We start from the raw sequence: 11,749 nt of genomic DNA, 5'->3' as shown, positions 1-11,749 counted from the left end.
AAAAAGAAAATAATATTATATTTCCTATACTTTTATTTTGTTTGATGTTGTGTTTTAAATTTCATTATTATTGATATTGAAGAGATTTATATATTAGCAATTATACATCAAAGAATAGGTCATTATGCATAGCTATTTTGGTAATAACTACAGGTACACACCAAAATAGGTTGACAGATATGTAATAGCTTCAACTACTAGGAAATATCACTGAAAGGAATACAATGTATACATGTATACTTGTGGATTCACTGCTTAGCATAACACTAAGTAATTCATAAAATAATTATTCTAATTTTATTTTAAAATCTTTTCTACATTGTTTGACTGGTGAAAATTAACAAGTGCTGGATTAAAATCTTTTGTATGTTGTTGGACTAGGGAAAAATGAGCAAGTGTTGGATTCAAATGTTGATATGCATTACATGATAAAATTAAAATTCATTATCAGCTTCCTTTCCACCAACTTTCATCAGAAAGAATAACATTTGAGGCATGCAATCACAAGTATATAGAAGCATACTATCATATGTAATAAGCACTTACACAATATACCAATTTCTAAGATCATAAATAGAATGCTCATTTCTGAAAATTTCTTAGCTTTCCTCAGTCAAAAAATTTCCTACTTTTTTCTAATAGAGAATTCTTCAATTGACTTAATTGAGTTTTGTAAGTATCAGTTTGTTTTGTTTTGTTTATCCAAACATTTATAATCTAAGAGCTTAATATTGCTTACTTTGAATGGTCATGAAATCTGCAAAATTCCAAATCAATTCACCAATAAAAAAGCCTTTGTCTCGAAGAAAGTCAAAAGCTTTGTGGTGTTCCATTAGATACTCAGTCTGATAATCTTCTGTGAAAATAAATGCTGGGTCCTAGAATAAAAAGAAAAATATTGAGTAATTTGGATATGAGATGCAAAAAGTAAATATTTCAAATTTCAAATGTTTATTTACAAATCAGCACAATACATAGAAATGAATCAAACACATTTTTTCATAATATTTGTTTTGTAGAAAAGCAGTTACAAACTACTTACAATTACAGTGCTACTAACAAAATTTACCAAAAAGATGAATTGAAATTTTTCTAGTAATTTCTAAATCTTCAACAAATATGTGCTTATTTTCAATGTTTAAGCAGCTTGAAACACAAAAGTTAACATTTTCCTATACTGAAAATGTATTTCTGATAATACTTACATCCTCTCACATGTTAGCTTTATCCTGACAAACGTTTCTCTTCTCTGCCCACCTAAGCATTGGTATGAATCTTACCTCGCTTGCTCCAGCCTTTATACCCCACTATATTGCCCATAGCAAATTAAATCTTGTGATTCTCTCTACCTATGTTGATGCGACTTTTATCCCAGATCTGTACATATGCTCCTCATTATTACATCCTATTCACTTTTCAAGACGCTCTAAATTAGAACCCAAAACCAGCCATTTCATGTGAGAAGAGGTAAGCATTATTGGAAATACTTTTTGGTATAGGAAGATGCCTCCTCTCACACTTTAGTTACAATTCCACATTCACAAGGTTGAGGGGCTGGTGAGGGCAAGATCCACACAGAAAACATCTGTGTATAAAAGAGGTATGCAAAAAGTAGAATAATAGCAAACTAGATTAAACCCATTAAACCTTTCACCCTATTAGCCTGGGTATCATTTACTGTGCATGTCACAAAGTTTTAGTGACTAACATTCAAAATTTTATTAAACTACTTTTTATTTATGTTATACAAATTAGTATAGCATAAAATCTTTGATAATAATCCATATTTTAATATTATAAAAGTTTTAAGTTCTTAATTTTATAAGGCAATATTTTAAAAAACCTGAATTTCCAATGAGAAATGTAACACATTTTCTCTAGGCATCTCCTCTTCTCTATATTATTCACTACCCCTCCAATAAGTATGAAATTAAACGTAAATTACTCAGTATAAAATCGTCATTGTTCAGACAAACCACAATTTTTATAGCCTTCAATTTTGTTTGGTTACAGAGCCATCAAATAGAAAATCAAACCCCTTTTGCCATACCCACCTGTTACATCCTCTCTTTCAGGATTTGTTAATAGTTCTCTCTCTCACGTTTAATTCTATATTATCTATAACCAATAGAAAGCCAAGGTTTTTATCTATCAAATGATGTATTATATTACATTGTTTTTAAATGGAGAATTGAAAAACTTCTCTGTTAGTATGGGAAAGATAATGACTAGCTTGGATGAATTTGTAACAGCGCTTGTCACATTGTTAGAAAATTAGAAAAACTGTGATAAAGGAAATCGCCTGCTTTTTGTATGTTATTATTCAATGTTCTTTGGTGCATTATCTAGTTAAATAAAAATTATTTATTGCATTACTACCATTGGTATAAAAAAGTTGAGTTAAGTGTCATCAACACTCAACAGCAAAAAAAAATATTCGGATAAGTATTTTATTTCATGTTTATTCTTTATTTATATTATAAAAGTTACTAAAATGTAAAAATAGAGATCTCTTTAGGTTAGTTAGGGTTAGAATAAGTAAAATAAATAATAATATAACAAAAATGTTTCACGAGGCATGAGCACAAGCAGCTCGTGGGTAACGTAATTCAATAGTGTAACGTAATTCAATAGTGTAACGTAATTCAATAGTGTAACGTGAGCTCTATGTTCCCCAAGTGATTTACAACTTATAATGGTGCAAAAAGTAGTTAGACACGATTCGAAAGGCAATCAAATGGCAATAAAGCAATAAAAATTAATTATAAATATGTGTATACTGTTATGAGTTTAAAGCTACTTAGGTTAAACGAATGTAGTTTCATGTTACAATTTGAAGTTATTCTAGAAAGAAAAAAATGAAATTTAAGATTTTTGAGATGAAAAACAGTATTTTTAATCTTAACATGAAAATAACTTTCCACGTGTACTATTCAAAACAAATACTCATTACATTCACGGACAAACCATTTTTTTAGTATATTTAAAATACTTCAATAAAAAATACGACATTTTTTATATATATGAAAGACTTAAAATATTTATTGAAAGATTGCCAGATTTTGTGAAGATATACATACTATATTAGGGGTTAGTAGTGTCAAATCTATAAGGACTTTAAATGAGTAAAAGAAGTCACGTGGTTGGTCAAATCAACTGAGCTTATGTTGAGAGAGTTAATATGATTTACAGACCTTCACCTATACCTTTAAAAAAAAAGCAGCAAAAAATCATTTTCCATAAAGTTAACATGCTTTCAAAGAATAATCTTTTACTCATCAACATGTGTTCTAGTAAGAATGAACAACAATATACAAATACATCTTCCAGAACTCTCTTTCTTTTTTTCATGTAATATTCTATAATAGTCTTTATAATATATATGACATATCCTCCTTAGTATTATTACATTTACTGATTTTTTAAACAAGAGAACAGTTAAAAAGTTCCAACAATCTTGGTTAACCCTTTCACAACAGGAGCCTCTTTAAACACTTTTCTGCACAAGTCACTGTGTTTAATTAAACACCATTAATATCAATGTATGTAAATGAAATTAATATTATAATGTGTTATGATTCAAAGTTTTACTTTATACAAGTTTTAATTCCTTTTTTTTTTAAAATAAACATTTAAGAAACTACTTTAAACGTCAGATGTATTGTTATGTGACTAACAAGCTATGAAAATTCTTTACTTTGGCTCTCTGTATCTTCATTAATACAATGGTACTTGAGTAGACGTATGTCTAGACAATAAGATGCTTACATAATCTTTTGCCTTGATCATTTCAAAGTTCTCTGAATGAATACAGTTGAAACAAGTAATATATTTTTTCAACCCCTGACAGCTGCCATGCCCACTTTCAACAGATTTGTTTGAGCTATATAGATGTGTACATAACATGTGTATAATCATTAAAAAGATATCACTTTACACTATAATATAACAATGGTTATTTTGAAATTGGCATGCAGTTGTCATTGCAAATTATGTGAAACTGACTATAGTATTGTTGACTGCTTGACTGACTATAGCACTTACAGTTGTTTCATACCTAAATATGTTATAGCTAGAGATACAGTTTAAATTGAAATTATGTATTAATATTATATTTTAGTTAATTAAGTATTAGTTATGTTTTAAAATTCATAATTAAAAGGTTTAAACATTTTTTAAATATACATCATACTTCGCATCTGCTCCCAAGGCTTGCGATATTACACACTGAACGAAAATTTTGCCAAAGGGTTGCACATGTCTCCCAAAGAAACTGTAATATGCCTCAAGGGCACCTTTAACTTATGTCGAGATGAATAATAAGTGGTAAATGACAAAAAAAGAAAATAAAACATTAAAAATTATTTACATGTGAAAAGGAAAAGATCTGAAATTATGAATTTAACAAAAGCAAATTATTTAAAGATATTCTACTAAAAATTAAAAGATATGTTGTTTTTTTCTACTTCCTAATTTTAACTATTTCATTGCATTGTGTGTTGATGACAGTAGCTAAAGTTAGTGATATGGTAGAGAAAATGAAAAATAAAATATAAACATTTACTTTAAAAACTTTTGATATCCTTTTAGGAGGTCTTAGAGATTATGCAAATGAAATATGAAAACTATAAAATGAAGAAAAGTATTTTTGCACTTAAAATGAAATCACCTTGCACTCAATTTCTTAATAGTTTGAATGCAAGCAACTACAACAGAAAAATAACAAATTTTTAGTAAAACACTTAATTATAAAACTTAATATGTACTTAAAAACAAAAAAAAGTGTGAAGTTGGCACTGTGACAACCAATTTGTTACCATGTGCAATCCAACAACAGTATCAGCTCCATATTCACTTATCATGATAGGCTTTTTATATTTTTCGTAACTCTTTGTGAACACACTGATGGTCTGTTTGTAGATCACTTGAGTGTATCCAGGATCACTGTACCAACCAAAGTAGTGATTCTGCATGATCACATCCATAAATTTACCCTAAAATGATAATGAATAGTTGTCAATAACTGCAAGCTTTTAATTTCAAGTGTATTAAAATTTCTATAATCTACAATAAAAATATTTCTTTCAAAATATGTCTACAAACAGAGAAGTTTTCATGGCAATATCCATATCAACTTCAGTATGGTGTTAACCATGATAACTTACAAACCAGATATCTCTATTTAGTGTATCAAATTGTTGTTGTTTTTCATGATAAATAACTTAAGCATAATTTTTTACAATGAATTAAGAAATCAATAAAAATATATATCATTTTGTCTTCCTTAAAAAATCTATATCTACAAGATATTCTATAACCCTTATGATTAAACTCTTAAAATGGGATATGAAAAAAAATCAAAAACTTTACCAAATAAATTTTTAAATCTTTAATTCTAGAGTCAATCAAAAGTTACCAATCAGTAATCTCAATTTAAATGAAATTAATTTTTCAAGATATCAAAGCATAAGCTCTAGTTTAAGAGTTCTTTATGGATAAAGTTAAAACACAGATATGCTTAAATAACTATCTGTTTACATTCCATTAGTCTTGTTCTATAAAAACTAGAATTCTGTAAGTTTTGCAACTATTTCTTTAGATGAATTAACATAACTGAATACCCAGTAAATACTAATAATACTTACAGCCAGATCAGTTTCATATGGACCACTCAATGCTGCTGTTACAGGACGAGATGAATCTAATTTTTTTGTATGGTCCACTACTCTCCTATAAAGAATTAGTAGTACTTTTGGTGGCCATGTTGAACTAATGCATTATTTAAAGTCAGTTATATAATAATTAACCTTCTGCCAAAGTATATGTTATAAAACTAAAAAATGCTATTACAGGACAAGTTGAATTCATTACTTTTTTATGCTTCATATTTTCCCTAAAATCATATAACCTACATTACTGATGATGTCATATTACAATACAGCAAAGCCAAATAATATTTTTATCAAATACTTTTTTTACTGGTTTTACAGGCTTCTAATAAAAAAGAATGTCAAATGGCATTTCAACTAAATTTTTTCTGCTGATAAGGCCTTTTGCTCAATATTAGGGGATCACCAAGCCAGTTTAGTTATATCATATAAAATCTTAATTGATACACTTTTTATATCAGTCACTTGTGAGACATCTAGGTGTATGAGCTGACAAAAAATGGTAATTTACTAAGTAATAATTGTGATGTTATTGGTCTTAATATGATGTAACTTTACACCTATTATCTAATTAGGTTTAATGATTTGCCACCTTAAGCATTTTATAACCCTTAGACTTCAATTATCTACTTGGATTAGGGCAATTAAATCTTGGATAACTAAATGTTGACAAAAAAAAAACAAGACATTTCTCAAAACCACACTTCAGTATTGTAACTTTCACTATATACTGTAAAAGAAACATTATCTAGAATATTTTAAGCAACCTGAACATACAATCTCTAACCAATCTCTGGTATAAATAAACGAATTTAAAACTAAACAAACAATCTCTAACCAACCATATTACAGACAGAAGGTAGCTGTGATACAAGTTATTAATGTAATTTGCTCTTATAATAATTACATTCCCAAGTAAAATGCAATTATATTATAGATGGTGGAATTAAATATGTAGGTAGATTTAACTCTGATTTTTTTTTCACAACTTTTTCTGTTGAAAGAAATATAGGCTTCTACACACTATTAATTTATTTTTCTAATACAGAACAGTTTTAGTAAATACCTATCCACTTATTTTCTATAATATCCGACAGGAAAGAAATGACACCATTGTTGTTCTAAATATAAGAAGATTCTGAATCATCTCAGGGCTTACTTGAAATAGTTTTTTGCTTCAGGTTCAGAGGATTTTGGTTCATTTGCAACAGACCACATCACCACCGAGGGATGATTTTTATCCCGTTGTATCATTTCAGTCATTACTTGTAAATGTTTTGTGAGCAATACAGAATCAAAGGCACTGAAAAACAAGTTAATATTTGTTTTCATTTACTTCAAAAAATTTCAAACAAACAACATCTTTACTTCTTATATATTTACATATTCATTATTTTCTATAAGAAAGTATCTTATGTTCCTGTTTATAGACCAGTTATTAAGAAAACAGATGCTATCTAAAAACCTTACATTCAAGAAAGATAAAATATACACTGTACCATTTAGAATGAGTTCTCAATCAATGATAAAATACACAAATTCTAGTTTTGAAGGTATTTCTTTAAACATAAAAATTTAGAGAGATTTTATTTAAGTACTTAATAAAATATTTGGTTAAAGTTGAATGATTAAGGATGTGAATTGAAAGTCCTAGCACCTATTTTTCTGATTTGTTCAATATTTAGTATGATTGCATTTCTCTAGTATATAATGAATCAGGATATTATCACCACATGTTAACATGTACACAATCCTAGCTCAAGTTACTGTCAAAACTTATTAACAGTAAAGAATGCTGGTTAACTTCTACTTACACTGGCTCAGGTTACTGTCAGAACATATTAACAGTATAGAATACTGGTTCAGTTATTGTGCTTACACTGTCTCAGGTTACTGTCAGAACTTGTTAACAGTACAGAATACTGGTTAAATTCATCTACTTACACTGGGTCAGGTAACTGTTCAAAACTTATTAATGGTACAGAATACTGGTTAAGTTCTTCTACTTACACAGACTCAGATTACTGTCAGAACTCATTAACAGTACAGGATATTGGTTAAGTTCTTCTATTTACAGTGGCTTAGGTTACTGTCATAACTTTTTGATGAGAGAAATACTGGTTACTTTTTGTGCTTAAATTGCCTGAGGTTATTGTCAGAATATGTTAACAGCATAGAATACTGGTTATATTCTTCTGTTTACACTGGCCCATATTAGTGGTGGAATGTGTTGATAGCAGATAATACCCACTACATTGATCTGTTTACACTGGCCCGTATTAATGGCAGAACATGTTGATAGCAGATAATACTGGTTACATTCTTCTGTTTACAGTGACTAAGGTTACTATCAGGTTTTTCGTTAACAGAAATCAATGGATGTATTTTTTTCTGATTTACAATAAATCAGATTATTCTTATAATTCACATCTTCCTATCAGAAAACACTTTTTAAAATAATCTGGTTTTCAGTAGTGAAAAAAAAAACATTACAAACAGTGTCTCACTTATTCAGAGTGGGTTATTATTTGTACAATAATTACACTACTTACAAATCAAGAAGTCAGAGCTCTCAACATAAACTTACTCTAACCCCACAGCAGGACTTTCATCAATAACAACTATTCCTTGTTTATCAGCTTGGTCCATTATCTCTTCAGCATAAGGGTAATGTGATGTACGGAAAGAATTTGCTCCAATCCATTTTATTAGGTTAAAATCTTTTACAATAAGTGGAAGGTCTACCCCTCTGCCCCGAATCTATCAGAAAATAATTATAGTATGGTTCCATTATTATTATTAAAGGTCTTACATGTGAAAGTATTCAGTAAGCAAGAATTACATCATCAAATATTCTCCTATCCTTAGCCTTAGTACATTTCAGGTTATCTAGCCAATACTGCATTAACAGCAGCACAATAAAATGAATAACTTCTTCCAACATATGTCCAAAATATAAAAATAACTTAATAATATACCCAAACATATGTCCAAAATATAAAGTCTTAATGGCATACATTTGAATCTTCATGTTTTCCAAATCCCATAAAGTAGAAGGGCTTTCCATTGATAAGGAAAGTTCTGTCAGTAACTTCCACTGTGCGGATACCAACAGTTTGGTAGTACACATCTTTAATGTTGCCACCTAGTAAAGTCACCTGAAAAGCAAACATTCAAGTATAAACACAGAATTTAAAGAAAAATTAATTACATATTCAAATTTGTATATGAAATATATAGGTATAACTGAACATTTGATTTTATAATTTAAAAACATTTTTTCTTGAAATCATGAAATATATATAATTATTGAATTCCATAACAAAATAATTCTCTTCTTCTTTTTAAGAAATGTTAAAAGATAATGATAGATATAACTAATATAAACGATAAAGTTTGAAATGAGCACTGACTTAAACAAAAACCTGGCACTAGATTCAATCCTATATACAAGTGTGTTGTAATTTATTCACAATTCAGGTGTAATATGCTAATATTCTTGATATGATTATAGAAATCAACATTCACAGTTTATTTCACAAATTAACAATATTTTTAATTCTATATCTTCAAATGTACTTAAGTACCTAAAATCAATCAATCAGATCTACATACTGCCATCCAACACTTAAATTCACAATCTTCATTCACATAGAATTCCTGTCAGATTAGTATCATACATCTGTTAAAAATAAACAAAAATGGGTGCTACTATAGCGTGAGGTCTACCTCCCGTTAGTACTATAGCGTGAGGTCTACCGCTGCATTATCCATCCCTCATGGATATCACACATTTCCATACATTTATTTTAGCGACAAACACTTAATTTGTACATATCCTAGGAATGACTTAAATAGATAATTGGTTTTCTAATTAAATTTATATTAAAGGAAGAAAGGTAAAAATAAACATGTTATCATCAACAAGCGTATGTGGGCATAACACCAGAAAATGGACTATGGTAAGGTATATGTAGCTTTGCTGAAAGGCTGTAAACTTAATGAAAAAGGTTTTTGCCAGAAGTTCAGAGAAGTCAAAGTGACACTGGAGGAACTATATTTCAGTTGTGGTACATCTACGGTGATACTTCACAAGGTGGACTGATATGGCCAAGTGTGAAGATAGTTTTGAAGGACTGGCAGATTTACTAATACATGAACAGTTTACGATCATGTGCTTCACTGATGTGTCACTGTTCCTAATAGAGAAATCACTGAAAGACGTAAATGAGATGATGAAGTTGGCAGAATAGTATATGGAAGCCCATGGAGGGAGCATAACTGGCAAGTCCAAGAAGTCAACAGATGAAATCAAGAAGCGATGCTATATTTGTTATAAAATGGGGCACATTATGAGTAAGTGCAAATCTGTCAACAACAAGCAACAGCATAAATCTTAACATAAAGCAGCTGGGGCTACCTACAAAAATGGTGCTGGCAAGAAAAAAAAGTGACCGTCACCATGGATGCTGCAGCCAGAAGAAACAGAATAGAGACAACTCATCAGATTCACCACAAGAAGAATATGCTATCATTATGATTAAATAGTGCATGATTGATGGTAAACTCAAGTTAATAAGTGGTTTGACAGTGACAGTAATGATTGGAGCACGTGACAAACATCGAGAGGTGCCAACAAACCATAAAATGCCAACAGATGAAGGCTATATCAGAGTCAAAAAAGTGACTAGAAAAGGGGCTGGAAAAAGAAGGTAGCGTTAAGAGTCGGTAACTTATGCTTTGTAATTTTGAATATGCTGAATCTGAAAATTTAGATTAAAAAACATTCTTTCTCCTCTAAATGCCCCTAATTTGTATTTAAAGTTGCCCTTGTCAGGTACAGATGCTAGTGGTCCAATTAACTCCACAGCTACTATACTGAATGACTCTTTTATGAGAGGCATCTTGAGCTGGTCACATCTCCAATAACCCCTGGCCAATGGAAGTTGATAGTGATTCTGTCTGCTATCTTCTTTGCTCCTAGGTGTCCTCCCACAATCAACTTCATGAGTCAACTTCATCACTTGAATCCGGTATTTTGTTGGTAGTATGATATGTTTAACTTCCCTAGTAAAACTGCTTTGATAGATCTGGTACAGCACTCCCTTCCAGTCCAATATTCTGCAAGTCTCTTTCCCCTTTGTCTTGTTCTTGATTTTCTCCCGGGCACTGTCTTAAAGTTTCTGCAGGGAAGGGCCTTTCTTCTGTGCTTTCTTCAGTTCCCAACGACCTACAATTGGGATTTTACCTTTCGAGACTTGCGAGGGCTTAATGACTTGTTTGTTTTTCTTTTCTTGAGCTCTTGTTGTGACAGTAGATGCCTCATCAATCTCCTCTGTCTGATTCCTCCAAACTTCGACTGCCTGGTATATTGCCAATCACCAAGTTGTAGATGGGTGCTTTCAAACACATGGCTCCAGGGTTTCCCATGTAGTATGGAGTGTCCAACTTTAATCTTGTTATGCAAAGCTTCCTCACTGTCCAATCCATAAGCACACATAGATGTACTTTGCCCATCATTTGCACATCAGATACTAGACTGGTTCTCGCTGCTGCACCAAATATCTCATAGGATTTTATAGGTACTAGGCTGTACAAACTTATCTAAAAGTTCAATACACCTGTACTACGCTGACGTAACGTGCTGAGCACGTAATCATGTTGCATCTGGCATGAGAGATACCAACATTATATATATATACGAATAATGTTTAGCATTTGGGCAAAACCTTAGGTAAAGACGGAATGCTTGCAAAGTTTCGCTTCATAGAGAAAACAACAACAACAACAAAAATACTTCCAAGCATTCCAAATGAATTGTTCGTGTTCAAGACTGAATAATGACGAACTAAATTTAGTTCCTTTCAATGATACAGATTCTTCTTCGTATGAAACCATCCGCCATCTCCCTAAGCAAACACAACAACTTGAGTCAGGTACGTCGATCCATAAGTCAATAACAAATTATGATAAGCATTCAATTTAATTAATTATTGTAGTTTAAGTACAATGTAGGAATTATTTTCACTGTGATTGAACGTACTTATAAAGCTATTACTACGTTTGTCTGGTAGAACGTT

The 11,749-nt window shown here is 30.5% G+C and overlaps 1 protein-coding gene across 8 annotated transcripts in view; it reads right to left on the bottom strand.

Annotated features, from left to right (window-relative positions):
- Positions 1–11,749, bottom strand: part of LOC106473249 (beta-glucuronidase-like) — a 36,120-nt gene that overhangs the window by 1,834 nt on the left and 22,537 nt on the right. For all 8 annotated transcript variants that reach the window (XM_022401725.1, XM_022401718.1, XM_022401719.1 and 5 more), the window contains 6 exons: positions 8,687–8,827; positions 8,257–8,429; positions 6,829–6,972; positions 5,646–5,730; positions 4,818–4,994; positions 740–878 (listed from right to left, as the gene is read on the bottom strand). In XM_022401725.1, coding sequence (XP_022257433.1) covers positions 740–878; positions 4,818–4,994; positions 5,646–5,730; positions 6,829–6,972; positions 8,257–8,429; positions 8,687–8,827 — 859 coding nt within the window. The remainder of the gene's footprint in view (positions 1–739; positions 879–4,817; positions 4,995–5,645; positions 5,731–6,828; positions 6,973–8,256; positions 8,430–8,686; positions 8,828–11,749) is intronic.

This window comes from Limulus polyphemus, unplaced genomic scaffold (genome assembly GCF_000517525.1).
Source record: "Limulus polyphemus unplaced genomic scaffold, Limulus_polyphemus-2.1.2 Scaffold6004, whole genome shotgun sequence".
NCBI lineage: Eukaryota > Metazoa > Arthropoda > Merostomata > Xiphosura > Limulidae > Limulus > Limulus polyphemus.
This window is presented reverse-complemented; position numbering and strand designations above follow the sequence as displayed.